Source organism: Zeugodacus cucurbitae, chromosome 4, assembly GCF_028554725.1.
Source record: "Zeugodacus cucurbitae isolate PBARC_wt_2022May chromosome 4, idZeuCucr1.2, whole genome shotgun sequence".
Lineage (NCBI taxonomy): Eukaryota > Metazoa > Arthropoda > Insecta > Diptera > Tephritidae > Zeugodacus > Zeugodacus cucurbitae.
Window position 1 is genome coordinate 55,465,279 of NC_071669.1, and position 17,203 is coordinate 55,482,481.

The window sequence follows — 17,203 nt, forward strand, 5'->3', positions numbered from 1 at the left end:
TTTATTCCGCTAGCTTCATTGGTTCCTTATGAATACATTATAAAGTGAACGAATCAGATGGAATTCAAAATTGGGTTATATGGGAAGTAGACGTAGTTGTGAACCGATTTCGCCCATATTCCACCCGTGTCATCAGGGTGTCAAGAAAGTGTTATATACCGAATTTCATTGAAATCGGTCGAATAGTTCTTGAGATATGGTTTTTGACCCATAAGTGGGCGACGCCACGCCCATTTTCCATTTTGTAAAAAAATCTCAGTGCAGCTTTTTTCTGCCATTTCTTATGTAAAATTTGGTGTTTCTGACGTTTTTCGTTAGGGAGTTAACCCACTTTTAGTAATTTTCAACCTAACCTTTGTATGGGAGGTGGGCGTGGTTATTATCCGATTTCTTTCATTTTTGGACTGTATAAGGAAATGGCTAAAAAAACGACTGCAGAAAGTTTGGCTTATATAGCTTTATTGGTTTGCGAGTTATATACAAAAAACTTATTTGAGGGCGGGGTCACGCCCACTTTTCCAAAAAAATTACATCCAAATGTGCCCCTCCCTAATGGGATCCTATGTTCCAAATTTCATTTTCATAACTTTATTTATGACTTAGTTATGACACTGTATAGGTTTTCGGTTTCCTCCATTTTGTGGGCGTGGCAGTGGACCGATTTTGCCCATTTTCGAAAGCAACCTCCTCAGGATGCCAAGGAACATGTGTTCCAACTTTCATTAAGATATCTTAATTTTTACTCAAGTTATCGCTTGCACGGACAGACGGACAGACGGACGGACAGACATCCGGATTTCAAATCTACTCGTCATCCTGATCATTTATGTATATATAACCCCATATCTAACTCTTATATTTCTTGGTGACACAAACAACCGTTATGTGAACAAAACTATGATACTCTGTGCAACAGGTTGCGAGAGTATAAAAATATGCCACAACCAACTGGATTTAGGATAATGAAAATGAAAAAAATAAGCGAACATAAATTTATATATTTCTTCAATACATCAATAACATATATAATAATATAGCATACATATTCAGATATTCAGATTTTTATATATTATTTCTTGTTGCGTGCAATTATTACTTCAATGATAAACACAATAAAAGCAATAGCTTCACCGCAGAAGAGCAAGTAGAAAACAATGGAAAATTTGTGCAAATCCAAACTTTTCGGATTACCGCTGCGATGTATTTTCAACGGTCCATTTGAGTCCGTTAGAGCTTTGCCATACCAACGTGAAATTAAGCCACTGTTACGCATAATCGAAATAACATGGTTGAAGGGCTTTACGAGGTACGAATGATGTTGAAAGTAAGCGCAAATCTCCGGTAGTTGCACTGTTTCGGGAACCTGATCGAAAACGCCACTCAACTGCCGCTGATGTTCAAAATAATGCATGCGCGCGACGGTCGCCAGTGTTGCCACATTGCCAGTAGAATTGAGGAGCTCCTCAAAGACCGAATTGTTAATACACTTTATGCGGTTTGGAGGTATATTCATATCAGGTAGCCAATATTTCAGATTCATATCTTTGTGTACCAAAAATGTAAAATTATTGCGTTGCAAATCATTTATGGTGTGTGGCAAGCCAGGTGATGGTCGCTTGTACGAAACGAATAATTTCGCTTGGTAAGCGCTGCTGATGAATACGAAACCGATATACCAGAAAGTAATGCCGAAGCGTGCGAAGTAATTTCGGGTTAAAACCGCACGAGGTTCACCGAAGATGCTGCCAATGATATCCAACCAATTACCGTACTGATAACGCAAGTGCAGGATACACATAAATAAAATAACCGTAACAATCATTAGCACCAGCGATAACCACGTATTCAACTGAAAGGGATCCAACATCCACATATGGTCCGAGGCAGGTGGATTACGCTTTACAATAACAACCAAAGCGGTTGTGAAATATGACAAGCTCTCCTCCAAGAAGGCAATACGATGTGCCGCATAGAAAAAGTAACCCATAAGTACGTCCACATAATTTTTATCCAGCAGATAATATGGACCTGTCGTAGTACCGTTAGGATAAACGTCACCGCAATAGTACTCCCGATTTATAATGGGTTCTATGCGAAAATTCAAATATTCGGCGATGGCATTCAACAATTTCGCCTCGACGCCCTTCATTATTATAGTACCGTTATTCTTCTGCTTATATGTGAAAAATGGCGGTACATCACGTGATAACACGCGTATGGTGCAATTATGAAAGTTCCTCAATTTATTTGGAAACAGCTCACGATTGTCGAAACGCCCCTTTACGAAACGATTTATAATCGTTGGCTTCACAATGCGACAGTTCTCTTTGCTGAAAACTTCAAACGAATATACCGCATACGCATTCCCTTCGGAGTTCGGTGTTATAACGATTACATCGATAATATTGAGTGAGAACATTTTCTCCAGAATTTTTTGTATATGCCATTGGGTATTCTTCTCCTTGAATTGTTCTAAGATAATGGCATAATAGCCGGGACTGCTGCTGAAATGTTCCTTCTTGTACGGTAAAATGTTACTGAGCGAGAAGAGAAAAATGTACGAGTTAAGCAAAATATTGAATGACCTATATAGAGAACTTAAAAGATTGTTGGGTTTGTTCAGTTAGTGATCGACTTATGATAGAGATTTATATGATAGTTTCGATCCCTATCGTCCAAGCTTTGAAAAACTTTAGTAAATTTCTCACTCCCTTTATATCTCATCTCTCTTTGTTCTCTCCTCGATAGTTACATTTTTGTGATATTCTTCATTTTGTTGTCTATTGCTTTTTAAGCATCCTACGTCTTTTATGGAATGGGAACTTAATGAAGATCCTTCGATACATATTTTCTAGAAAAGATTGGTTTCCTTTACTCATGATACTTTTGAAAGATATTTGTGTAGTAATATTGAAGAACCAGATGGAGAGTCGTCTAATAAGGGTTCAGAATCTTGGAAGGCTTGGAATGAATTAATTGGAATGGAAGCAGTATTTGTTCTTGATTGGTTCGGAATTCTTTTAATCGGACCTCTGGAATATTATGAAGAAGAGCATACTTGTATTGTTTCTTCACTCTGCTTAGAAGGAGGGACAAATTAATTGTCATGGAATTAATCTAAGAGAGTCCCAGGGATTTAAGATGTTAGGGGTCGGACCACAACGATATTAGTGTTAGATGAGTGAGTTTCGCTGGGAATGATATTGATAAATGAATGATAATGATATTGAAATTGATATCTTGAACCTTTCTGCTAATCAGAATTTTATAGTTTCCAATCAGAAAAATAGAAATGCAACAGGAAAGCAAGATTCGACTTTAAATATGTGTAGAAAAAAATATTATGAGAATTATGAGAGAAATGTTGCTAATTTAACGTGTACTCGGATAGCTCCGATACATAAATGAAAATGATGTTATGTGACAAGTTACAACTAAATTGACAATTATTATATAAGTATCAACTTACTCCAACGCCTCATACGAGTCCACATACCACAAATTATGTAGATAATCTTTATTATTGCGTAGATACTTATCTCCAATGGTTATGCGATAAGTGAGCTTAGTCGAATTTCGTAAAGCGTCCGTTAGATGATGTAGAATAACATACTTCCAAAACATAGCTCTCCTCAAATGAACTCTTACATGTAGTACATTGGTTTTCTCTTCAAAATATTGCTTGATGCCTTCCTCGAACGTTAGACCATGATGATGGGTCGCAAGATGCCAATATTGTGCTAATTTAGTGTTTTTTGATGCCACGCCTAAGACGAGCACAGCGAGTATCGCAAGAATTGAATATTTCACGATTAACATACCTGCTGGACTTCTTAAGTAAAACTGTCAGAATTTCAACACCCTTTGCAAAAAAGTAAACCCGAACGTGTAATTATAAAATGTAAAATGCAAATCACGGTAACTGATTGGATATTTAATTGCGAGAAAATATTTAATTGCGCTCTTGGAACAAGCGTTTAGGATAATTAATTAGCGTATGAGTAATTAGAGGTAATTAAGGAAAATGTCAGGCGGACTATTGGGTTAGCAGCATTTTGTAAATCTTGATAATATTACAAAAAGGAACAATGAATCGAATATTATCAGCCATAAGAACCTGCAAGATTATTAGGGTTTATAATGTATAGAATAGAGTTAGAGAATATGTAAGAAAGAGCTAAGCGCGGGCGAAGTGAATATTAAAAATGATGAAATAGCTCTAGACCTTCACTAGTCCCATTAAACCCCGTATAGTTACAGACATCCAGTTGGCTTTGTACCGTTCATATAGGTTACTATATGTGATACTTAAATGCATAGGAAGTGAATAAAATAGGCGTAAATATGGATTGGTGAGTCTCTTGTCTCAATAATTCAACTTAATAAATTTAAGAATATTATAAATAACGGTCCCCACATCCCTCAAATAGTCAATATAAAGAACCCATTGGGTAGGTAGATAGGTAGGAGTGCAGCCATGTTTTATTTTGGGCTCAATTAGCACTAGCTGTGCGATTTTGATGCACTCATCGTAGACCTTTTTATTACTGTTATCACGTTTAATCTCTTCGTTCAAACCATTTTGTGTTTCCGATGAAGCTACTAATGTCCAATATGATTTTTGTAGAAATTCATTCAAGGTTTGATGCCTGATGGATTCAATACTTGGAATACAGTGTCGGATCTGCGATAGGGCTGGACATTCACAGAACAAGTGGAAAATTGTCAGGCGCCTTTAAGTCGGCTTACTGTGTGGACAGATGTTATTGAAGGGCATACCCATTTCCATCGCATGTTCTACATATGACCAATGGCCTGTTATAATATCAGTGAGTCTGAAGATAATTTTGTTAGATATATTTAATAAGTCTCTAGTTCTTTACTTGCCATATCTGTTTATTTATTTTGCATCTGTTATTGTCTAATTGTTAATATTGTATATTGAGCTCGCTCTTGATCGATCCTAATGGGCAATATTAACTCAGACTCAGATTCATCTAGAAAAGCTCCTGCCTTTGCCCACTAGTCTGCTTTTTCGTTACCGAAAATGTTCCTGTGGCTGGGTATCCTGATCAAATCTAGGTGGAGCTTATTTTCAAGTAAGCTCAATGCCGTTATAGACTATTCTGTAATTAGCAATGGGCGACGACAAGGACAGGAGTGTCGCCTGGCTATCCGTATATATTGTTGCTTTATGTATTATCTCATAGTTAGACCCATTGTACCCAACAGAAAATTTTTCGGAATCACTATATTTCGAGATAGTAGTAATAGTATTTCGAATTTTGTAACGGTATTATTTTATCAGAGCCCAATCAGAAACCGAACCGAATTCAAAGTAACAATCAGTTGACTGTCGCTAACAAACTTTAGAAATCTTCAATATATGATCATTATAAAGAAAATGAAAAAAAGCTTATAGACAGATAATAACTGTATTTTATTTCTTCAATTCACAATATTATAACATAGTACATACATATTCAGATATTTATTTCTTATTGCGTGCAATAATTACTTCGATGATAAATACAATAAAAGCAACAGCTTGACCGCAAAAGAGTAAGAAGAAAACAATAGCCAATTTTTCCAAATCCAAACTTTTCGGATTACCGCTTCTCTGTATTTCCAATTGTCCATTGGAGTCCGTTAAAGCATTGTCATACCAACGTGAAATTAAGCCACTGCTACGCATCATCGAAATAACATTGTTGAAGGGCTTTACGAGATATGAATGATGTTGAAAGTATGCGCAAATCTCCGGTAGTTGCACTGTTTCGGGCACCAGATCGAAAACGGCACTCAACTGTCGCTTACGTTCAAAGTAATGCATACGCGGAATGGTGGTCAGTGTTGCCACATTGCCAGTGGAATTGAGGAGCTCTTCAAGTACCGAACTCACCTCTGAAGTATTAATAAATTTTAAACGGTTCATCGGTACATTTATTTCGGGCATCCAATATTTCAGATTCATTTCTTTGTGCACCAAAAATGTGAAATTATTGCGCTGCAAGTCGTTTATGGTGTGTGGCAAGCCAGGTGTTGGCTGATTGTAGGTGACGAATAATTTCGCTTGATAAGCGCTGTTGATGAATATGAAACCGATGTACCAGTAAGTAATGCCGAAGCGTGCGAAGTAGTTTCTGGTTAAAACCGCACGTGGTTCACCGAAGATGCTGCCAATGATATCCAACCAATTACCGTAATGATAGCGTAAATGTAGGATACACATAAATAAAATAACGGTGGCAATCATTAGTAGCAGCGCTAACCAAGTACCCAACTGAAAGGGATCCAACATCCACAAAGGGTTGTCGGGAGGCGGATGATGCTTAACAATAACAACTAAGGCGGTCGTGAAATACGATAAGCTCTCCTCTAAAAAGGCAATGCTTTGTGCCGTATAGAAAAAGTAACCCATAAGTACGTCCACATAATTTTTATCCAGCAGATAGTAGGGACCTGTTGTGGTACCGTTAGGATAGACGTCACCGCTATAGTAATCGGGATTTATAACGGGTTCTATGCGAAAATTCAAATGTTCGGCGATGACGTTTAATAGTTTCGCTTCGAAACCTTTCATTATTATAGTACCGTTATCGTCTTGTTTATGGTATGTGAAAAATGGCGGTACATCACGTGATAACACGCGTATGGTGCAATTATGAAAGTTCCTCAATTTATTTGGAAACAGCTCACGATTGTCGAAACGTCCATTTACGAAACGATTTATAATTATTGGTCTCACGACACGACAGTGCTCTTTGCTGAAAATTTCAAAAGAGTACACTGCAAATGGCTTCCCTTCGGAGTTCGGTCTTATAATGATTACGTCGATAATATTGAGTGAGAACATTTTCTCCAGAATTTTTTGGATATGCCATTGCGCATTAGATTCCTTGAATTGTTCTAAGATAATCGCGTAATAGCCTGGGCGTCTGTTGAAATCCGTCTTTTTGTATGGTAAAATGTTGCTGAACGGGGAGAGAAGAATATACGATATTTTTATATTTTTGAATGAAGATATTGTTACACCAAATCTAATGAGATATGGAAACGGCACTTAGACATGAGAAACATCTCAGAACACTTTCAGAGGATTAACAATTGCTTTTGAAGGCTATTAAAAATATTCCTATAATGTTTACTTTTACTAGGTCTTTTCCTAAACTAACATTTAATACTATAAAGAAAGGTCTGACATTTCCAGTTGCCAGGAACTCTCTCTCTCTTTCACTCTTGGGAAGGGATTTTATAATTATAAAACACTTGTGGTCAAACTAAGGAATCTTTCCAATTACATATTCAAGCTTTGAATAGCTCATACAGCATAGTCGAATGGAAATTGAATTTAATTTAATATTTCTAACAACTACAACATTAACCGAATAATAAGAGAATTGTACACTAATCACTTCTTAAACATTGCAAACTTACTTCAATGCCTCATACGAGTCCACATACCACAAATTATGTAGATAATCTTTATTATTGCGTAGATACTTATCACCGATGGTTATGCGAAAAGTGAGTTTAGTGGAATTTCGTAAAGCGTCCGTTAGATGGTGGAGAATAACATACTTCCAAAAGACAGCCTCTTTCAAGTGAACCCTTACATGTAGCACATTGGTTTTCTCTTCAAAATATTGCTTGATGCCTTCCTCAAGAGTTAGACCTTGTTGTTGTGGCCCAAAATGCCAATATGGTGCTAATGTTGAGGGTTTTGTTGCCACGCCTAAGGCGAGCACTGCGAAGACGGCAAGAATTGTATATTTGACGATTAACATACTTGGTGCACTTCGAAAGTTAAATAGAGAACTGTTAGCATTCTATCTTATTTTGCAGAAATTTTGAGTAGAGTGCATAATTATAAAGTGCAAATCACGCCAACTGATTGCATATACACCGTATGTGACATATTAATGAGGAAGTCTTTAATGTATATTTTAAAATAGCTTTCAGATAATTAATTATATTATAGATGCGACCATTGTATAATGAATATAAATGTCAATTCTGTTTGGAAAGTTTTTCCAATCGTTTATATTTCACCAATTTTTTTTCTTAACCGACGAGGAGAACCGTGAGTCTCTGCTTCATTAATAATATTTTGACATTCAAATTACCCGTGGAATAATTTTTATAAGTGGTTGTATGTTATGAAGCCGTTAATATGCTGTCATGGAGGTTTTCGTGCAAATCGAATTGACATTTATTAGTAAGACATGAGAATAAATTTACTATAATTTTAATTATATAATAATTATTGATAACTTTGGTTGTTATAGATTCGGTTATTAAGTCAGATAACTCAATAAAATCAGATGATAATATTACAATATGGTTTGATATAAAGTATGGGTGAAATCTGTTTCTTTGGTCCTTTTTCCCTCATATATCTAATAATGATTTATGCATTTTACACCTTTATGTTGACTTAATACCATAGCTATTGGTGAGGTTACTCAAAGAAATTAGGCGAGTATATTCCACTTATAAAAAAGGAGAAAACTCAAATTTAATGGGAAATGGCATTTATTTTTTAAATATTATCTCTTCAAATGTTGGTCGCGGCTACGTATCAGATGTTGAGTCAATTGATGAATGAAACACGTGATGTTGTGCTCCAAGGTTTGAATCGAGGCGGGATTGTCCGAATAGACTTCACATATCCCAAAAGGAAACAGTCTTACGGTGTGATCTTGGTGTCCAATCGACCGGCTCAAAACCTTAAATTATCTATTCACCTTAGTGTTCTCTCAATAAATCCATTTAATCATGCGATCATGCTGTGTGGGACGTGGCGATGTCTAGATGAAACCAAATGTGTCGGTTATCATGGCGCGTTAACAGTCCGAGTTGTTGCGAACGCCGCCGAATTGACTCTCTACCGTCTTCGTGGGCACTCTCACCTATGGTTGTTATATTTGCTTCACTGCGTGCTGGGCCTCATGATGGTATTGCGAATAGTATTACAGAGCCGGTTATGTTGACCATAAATTGAGCGAAGCGCGCGAAACATGTTCTTTACGGGACGTTAATCTATACTACTATTATAAAGAGAAAAAATGTGTATGTATGTTTGTAATAAATAACCTCAAAAACTACTGAGCCGATTTCAGAAATTCTTTCACCATTGGAAAGCTACATTCACCCCGAGTAACATAGGCTATATTTTTTGCAAGAATCTCAACTTTCTGGAAATAGTTCCCAGGTGAGGGTATCAAAAAAACTCCGTGATGGAGAATCGTAAACTGAAAATCGTCTTGCAAGTCATTCTCTTCGCATCGCAATCGCGTGCCAGAGAGTGGAGTAAAGAACGCTCACAGCTGCTTGGTGAACAAAATTTCAAAACCTTCCAAGTACGCGCTTGGGAGTCGAGTACGGAGGGTGTGCACCGGCTGGAAGAACTCTGAGCATTCTCAACGCCTTCATAATCAGAGAGAAAGGCATCGGACACCAAAGACTAGAGGTCATAATCAAGATTTAACTCATTGTAACTAAATATAATTTCATGTTCGAATTTGCCTCATTATTTTTGAACTCAAAGTACATACATATGTATGGGAGAGTGTTTATAAGTATGTAAAAACTGATAACTTTTGAAATGTTTGTTTAAACCCGTGAGAAGCCGAAGCGGTCTGCTAGTTTTCGTAATAAAGTTGAACAATTTGTAAACGTTGTTCAGGAGACAGTGTTTCCATAATAAAATGCCAAACAATACTGAACAAAAATAACATGATAACTTGACTCGACTCATGCGTGATCTGTCAAAAAAATGCCATTGAAAAAAAGTATCGGGTGATCCAACACGATATATCCGATTTTCGTACCATGAGTTTCTATAGAATTATCTGCGAGATTTACGGATATTTTCATTAAAAAAAATTGCTGTAGGCACTGAGGTCATCATGTTCTGCATCTGGGAGGTATAGCCCAATTTCATAAATTTTTAAATAAACGAGGCCACACAAGAAATTCAGTATTTGTCCCGAATTTTATTTTAATATCTTCATTGGTGCTTGATTTACATATTGCAAAGTGAACGAATCAGATGGAATTCAATATCCATAACATTAAAATGTGAAAAAATATTATGTACAAAATTTGGTTAAAATTGGTCGAGTAGTTCATGATATATGGTTTATAAAACAGTTTTCTATATGCTCCTTACTATAAAACATAGACCTATTCTACAAACCATTTTAAAAATAAAATAAAATTATTCTAAAACTTTTCCATTTCAACGCGGACTTTTTAACAAACAAACGCAACGGTTATTAATGGCACCTACTTCTCTCACATCAAAAAATTCCACACTGTCTCCCTTACCAAAACAAATGAGTACGACACAATGAGTTATGATAAATCAAAAAAACATGTTTCCACTTTTGCTTTTCCATCAATTACAGACACTTGGCTTGTACTTAACATTGATCTACATTTTATTGTGGATTTGACATTGAACTGTATCACAATATTACAAATTATCAATGAGTATGACACTTCATTCGTCACGTCAATTTTCTGCGCTCTTGTGTTATGAGCAAATACAAAACGTATACACTTTTAACAAGTGGTTAATATTTTAATTGAAAAAATAACTACAACAGAAACAACAATATTTACATTTGCCAGCAACAGTAGCCAAAAGACGAAACAAATTAACGAACGCATGCAATTAGTTAAAAGCGAAAAATTACCAATAGCGGTTAAAAAAAGAGAGCTACAGCTATATTTAACTTCAGCTTTAGGCGTATTTAGGCCCGTCTTTGTAAGCCAATAAATGCAAACAAAGTCTTTCACCTTCGTCGACCATAAAAAATGTAAGCAAAAGCTCTTTCACGTGGCCACTCAAGTGCGCTTTCGGTCCATTGTTAGTTTGTGTCGTGCTGCCTTCTGAGCCAGAGTGATGCATCCACTTATTATATTAGGTCTACAACTTTGTTTCCGCCGTTTTCCAATAGATGTCTCTAGGGTCAAGCAATGGTCGATTAAATCGAAGAAATCGTAAAGAGTATAATTACAGTTAAACCATATATAAAAAGAATTTTAATAATAAGTAAATGAAATATACTTTATTTAGATCCTAAAAAATATGATTAAAGACTGATTGATGGCAGTGAATAATAAGAATTACTACCGATTTCGGAGGATTTTTGGCGATTGTTCCAATTAAGGGGCTATACCAGTGTGAAACTTTCAAAATATCGTTTTATTTATTTTTCTTATTCGATAGTTTATACTTTCAAAAATATCCTGTGAAAGCGGTAAGGTCGTATCTTGAATAGGTTTGAATGGCAGCGTTCTAAAGAGCGGCGGATCGACTTCGATTGAATTATTCTTGAATATATTTGCTATACAATGACCTACCACCCTTTTGATTTGTTGAAAATTACCAATTTGACATTAAGAAAACGAAAATTTGTTTAGTTATTTAGAAAATGTATCCTATTTCTTCTATGAAATTTCATCGAATGTTATACGAGATATGAAAAAAATTATAAAATTAACCCAAGTAAGGTCCTGGAAATAAAACATGTGGAAAATGAAAATGTGCTGCAGACCAATGATCCGGTACTTTGTGGTTCCCAATGTGAATATCTATCACTTAAGTGGTCAATAGTTGTAGCAGATCGGTAAAACAAATCATGCAAACTTTAAACTAACACTTTCTTGAGATCAAATTCTAACTGCATTCGAATACAGGATGGATCTATCAATTGACTATCAAGGTCATGCCATTCAACGTCATTAGATACATTCCTATAAAACTATTTACAGGTATTGGGCTATATAAATATTAGTTTGTCAAATATCTCCCTTCCGCCTTTTTGTCTTTTGAATTTCGCGGCTATGTATAAAGCGCTACAGGGCTTGTATCTGGCAGTACTATACATATTTGAAAGGTCTTGACATAACCTACAAAACGACGCTATGCATGATTAGTTTGGATATTGCGTTCAACAGTTGTAGACGTGTAAACATGGAGTTCACTAACGCCGAAATTCGCGCTATTTTAAAGTTTTCCTTCCTTAGAGAAAGGTTCCGCGAGATTAATGGTGTTTTGGGGGATGGTACTCTATCACTTCAAACTGCGAAGGAATGGTTTCGACGATTCAGAGCGGGTGATAACGACACCATGGATAAGCCAGCCGGCGGAAGACCTGTGACGACGAATACCGATCAAATCATGAAAAACATCGAGTTAGACAGGCATGTGGCATCTCGTTACATCGCCCAGAAGATGGGGATAGTCACCAAACCATTTTAAACCATCTGCAGAAGGCTGGATACACAAAAAAGCTGGATGTTTGGGTGCCGCATGATTTGACGCTAAAAAACCTTCTGGACCGAATCAACACCTGCAATATGCTGCTACGGAACGAACTCGACCCATATTTGAAGCGGATGGTGACTGGTGACGAAAAATCGATCACATACGACAATATCAAGCGAAAACGGTCGTTGTCGAAGGCCGGTGAATCGTCCCAAACAGTGGTCAAGCCGGGATTGACGGCCATGAAGGGTTTGCTGTGTGTTTGGTGGGATTGGAAGGGAATCATCCACTATGAGCTGCTCCCATATGGCCAGACGCTTAATTCTGCCATCTACTGCGAACAACTGGACCGCTTGAAGCAGGTGATCGACCAGAAGCGTCCAGAATTAGCCAAAAGGGAGGGTGTAGTGTTCCATAAGGACAACGCCAGACCACACACTTCGTTGATGACTCATCAGAAGCTACGGGAGCTCGGATGAGAGGTTTTATCGCATCCACCATATAGCGCGGACATAGCGCCAAGTGATTACCACCTGATCATGTCCATGGCTAACGCCCTTGGTATTTTAAAGTTGAATTCAAAAGGCTTGTGAAAAGTGGCTGTCCGAGTTCTTCGCAAATAAGGAGGGTTCTTCGCAAATATGAGGTCACCGTCTAGATGGAAACAGATTATCGAACGAAACGGCGCATATTTTAACTAAATCCGATCATTGTAAGACTTTTTATAAAGCATTGAATAAAGAGCAAAAAAGCGAAAGGGAGATATTTGCCAACCTAATTTCTGATGAATCATAACTCAGAAAAGCCCATTTGTATATCAAACAGAAATTTCAAAAAATATCGCTTTCCATGTGACTTTTTCCTTTTTCCAAAAAATAACCTCCCAAAGCCGTCGTTTAAAAAACAAACGAAGTTGGAGAAGTGTTTCGCGGATTGAAAGAAGCGCTGGAATCAGCGCAAATAGTGACTCTTTCAAAGGCGACAACTTTAATGTAGCCGAATGAATATTCCCGCTATTTTTTGAACATACTCATATATTAAAATCTGTGTATATAAATGCTTTTCTAGATTATTATACATATTTAAGGTAACTTATAACTTAGCTAAAACGGGCTTTAACTGTATTCTAATTGTTTGCTATGCGTGAATAATTTAATTAAATATGAAATGCTGAAGCCCTTAACATTTTTCGTAAATATTTCGGGACTTATATATAAATATTATTTATATTTCATCTTCAAAACAGCTAGCTACAAATAGCATTGCTCTTAAACCCCAATGCACTTGCAAACGAGTGTAAACAATAAAAATTTGCAACATTCGCAAAATTCGCTCGAAACACCCTGAACCATTTATTTTCTGTCGGCAAACAAAAGACTTAAGCGACAAACTGCAATGACGTTCACTTTCTGTAGACCCACAAGTACCTATGTGTAAGTATGTATGTATGTAAGCCAACACAGAATGAATGCCACTGTTGCCGTTGTTGTTGTTGTTTGTGTGTAATCTGCTTGAATGCGGAGCATTAAAAATCTCGTGACCAAGTTTCAAGTACAGTAAGCGTGGCAAACAAAGCAGAGCGCTTGAAATCGATCTGCGTTGCTAAAAATCCTTCTGTCTGTATGTACTGTGTACCGCTATAAATGTCTACATTTATTTATATATATATATACAGATATAAAGAAATATATATTTAGATGTTGATGTCTACAACAACGGTTTGGCGGCGGCAAAACATCACAACGCAGAGATGCATTCATGCGGCGTTTGTTGACGTTTGTTGTTGGTGTTTGGTTGGTTGGTGGTGAACACCGCCGCACCGCAGCCGTCAAAAATGTTGTTGCTGATTACATAATACGGTAATGCAAATAACAAGATTAATTATCATAATTTGACTGAAAGACCTGCTTGCGCCACCAAAATAGCTGCAAGTGTTGTCCTCATGTTGTTGTTATTATTGTTTATTTTTTGTTATTTTTTTTTTTTTTGGTAAAAGCAAACATCAATCCATCTAATTCGATTGATAAACCACTGCGGGCGTGCTGCTGCGTTCTGTTTCTACACTTTGTCTGAGTATGTTTGTGCGACGCAGTGGTGTCTGTGGCACGTTCACTCCACTCGATTCAAAGACAAGACATTTTGCATAGCTGTGATATTAATTAGATTTTCGAGGAAACATTTGCACCATTCACCACCAGCGAAGCTTTGCTTGCTGTGCTACAATTTGCCAAACAATCGCTTCATCGGGTGGTCGTTCATCCGTAGTTTTCGCGCAGCATCGCCTTTTGCTCTCGAAAAAACAATAAAATCAAATCAAAATAAAAAAAGCAATCCCTTTCGAATTCGGCGACTTCCACCGGTTGTCAAGTACACCTACATGACCTGCAGGAAATACTTGTATTGATTCACAATTTTTTTAGAAAACGAAGAATTTAAATTCAGATCTCTTCGGAAGATCTCGACTCCATTATAATATCACTTTTTTCGATAATCTCTTTTTTTATCTATTCCTCACCTGAGTTGTCTATAATTTTTTTCATTTCTCTGATATTGTTCTGCACAGATCTGATGACAATAGAAATCGTAAGATTCATTGTTCTACTTACGTTATTACTCTGGTTCTGGTTTACTAGGTCCAACCTCATTGTATTTCGAGAGTATAGCTGTCAAACCATATGGATCCACCTATAAAAATCTAGCACTATTTTACGTTCCTCTAACTGGACGCTGAAAACTCTACAAGTCCCTCAACATTCCCGTCCTGCTTTATGGTGCAGAAGAGTGGACGTCAACATCCGATAAGACGGCACTAGAGGTTTTCGAGAGAAAAGTTTTGCGGACGATTTATGGTCCCTTAAACATTGGCAACAGCGAATACCGCAGACGATAGAACGATGAGCTGTACGATTTATACGACGACATTGACATAGTCCAGCGAATAAAAAGACAGCGGCTACGCTGGCTGGATCATGTTGTTTGAATGGATAAAAACACTCCAGCTCTGAAAGTGTTCGATGCAGTACCCGCTGGAAGAAGCCGCGGAAGAGTACGACCTCCACTCAAGACCGGAGCATTATCATGTAGAGACCGATGAGGTAATCTGGTAACGGATGTCCAGAGCACACTTGGATTATGGAGGGAACACTTCTCCGACCTGCTGAATGGCAGTGAAAGTACAACACCAGGAGATGGCGAAGCCGATTCCCCAATCGATGACGATGGAATAGATGTTCCGTTACCCGACAATGAAGCAATCGAATAGCAATTACCCGCTTGAAGAATAACGAAGCGGCGGGACCGATGGATTACCGGTCGAGCTATTCAAATACGGCGGCGAAGAACTGATAAGGTGCATGCATCAGCTTCTTTGCGGAATATGGTCGGAAGAAAACATGCCTGACGATTGGAAACTCAGTGTGCTCTGCGCAATCCATAAAAATGGAGATCCCACAATCTGCGCCAATTACCGTGGTATTAGTCTCCTCAACATTGCATACAAGGTCCTATCGAGCGTATTGTGTGAAAGACTATAGCCTTCCGTCAACGAACTGTTTGGATCTTATAGGTGGCTTTAAACCTGGAAAATCCACCACGGACCAGATATTCACCATACGCCAAATCTTGCAAACGACCCGAGAGAGAAGAATCGAAAGCTGTCTTCGACAGCACGAAAAGTAGCTGCCTCTATGCCGCGATGTCTGAATTTGGTATCTCTTCAAAACTAGTACGGATATGTAAACTGACGTTGAGCAACACCAAAAGCTCAGTCACGATCGAGAAGTTATCAATACCCCATTATATACATATATAGAATCATCACTATAAGAACAGGAACTCTAAATAAAGCCAAGTGGTTCTCCACTTAGTCTTTCTTACCATCGCGATTTATTGATTTATCTTGCATGGACCTACCCAGCAAAGCTTATGGTTTCCCATTTGTTGAGAACGATGTCTTCAAAAAGCTTTCAGATCCTCGTTTAACTTTGATGCGATTAAATTCAATAAACCCGTTACAAATCTGTGGTTCAGTCCATAGATCCGATATTGTCATCGTTTAAGATTCTTCAATTATTCATTCTTCTTTATTCTTTGACAGAAGTTTTTAGTTCTACGGTAACTTCTCAGCCATTACTTCTTGGTTGAAATGGTTCTAGACTGGTTTCCTAGACTACAATCGATACATTGAAAAAACAATTTAGCTTCCAAGTGACTCCCCAATCTCCGATATTTTCAATCAAATGTCGGAAACTATGAATAATGATCCGACGACCGTTATTTATCTTAAACACCAACAAGTTCATTAAAACTTGATACATCAAAAGAAGTTAAAAAAATTTGATTCTATTATTCCATCTTATATCCAATACCCACCCTACAGGGCCCACAAGTTCACCTAGTCAACTGGTTAACCAGTCCACAGAGCCTCTAACTTAACTCGTAAAGCCCTCCCCAACGTCAGCAATTTGATGTCAGCTGACTTGCGACGACAACACACCATTGCCTCCGGGTACTGTTAAGTATTGAAATTGTTGTTACATATACATAATGACTGTGACTGCAGATGAACACTTTGCACGTCTTCGCTGTTGAAGTTTAGCAAATTGTTGAATGCGATTCTCCAACTATTTTATTTCGTTAGTTTACGTCGTCGCGAGCACATCACTTTCAGGCGTTAAACTCGGACAAGAGTTTTTTAAACTTCACGTTTATTTTCAGTTATAATACCGTTATTTTATGTTAAAAAACTAAGATTTTGGCATTTTATCTGCCAGCAAAAATCATCAACAGTAGCTGACTGCTAACTAAGACATCATCAGCTATTGAAGACAAAGCCATCATCAGCTATTCTAGATAAAGCCATCATCAGCAGTTAAATATTCTACCGTCTAAGCGCTATTATATGCAAATAAGTTGGTTGGGAAG

At 37.3% G+C, this 17,203-nt stretch overlaps 2 protein-coding genes across 2 annotated transcripts; both read right to left on the reverse strand.

Annotated features, from left to right (window-relative positions):
• Window positions 1–1,069: 1,069 nt before the first annotated feature.
• On the reverse strand, window positions 1,070–4,783 carry LOC128921658 (ionotropic receptor 21a-like). Its single transcript, XM_054229814.1, has 3 exons — window positions 4,750–4,783; window positions 4,509–4,695; window positions 1,070–2,537 (listed from the first exon to the last, which is right to left on the reverse strand). Exons 1-3 carry the CDS (start codon window positions 4,781–4,783, stop codon window positions 1,070–1,072), a joined length of 1,689 nt encoding a protein of 562 aa, XP_054085789.1.
• Window positions 4,784–5,491: 708 nt separating this feature from the next.
• LOC114805323 (ionotropic receptor 21a-like) lies at window positions 5,492–7,787 on the reverse strand. Its single transcript, XM_054229815.1, has 2 exons — window positions 7,438–7,787; window positions 5,492–6,974 (listed from the first exon to the last, which is right to left on the reverse strand). Exons 1-2 carry the CDS (start codon window positions 7,785–7,787, stop codon window positions 5,492–5,494), a joined length of 1,833 nt encoding a protein of 610 aa, XP_054085790.1.
• Between the last annotated feature and the right edge of the window lie 9,416 nt (window positions 7,788–17,203).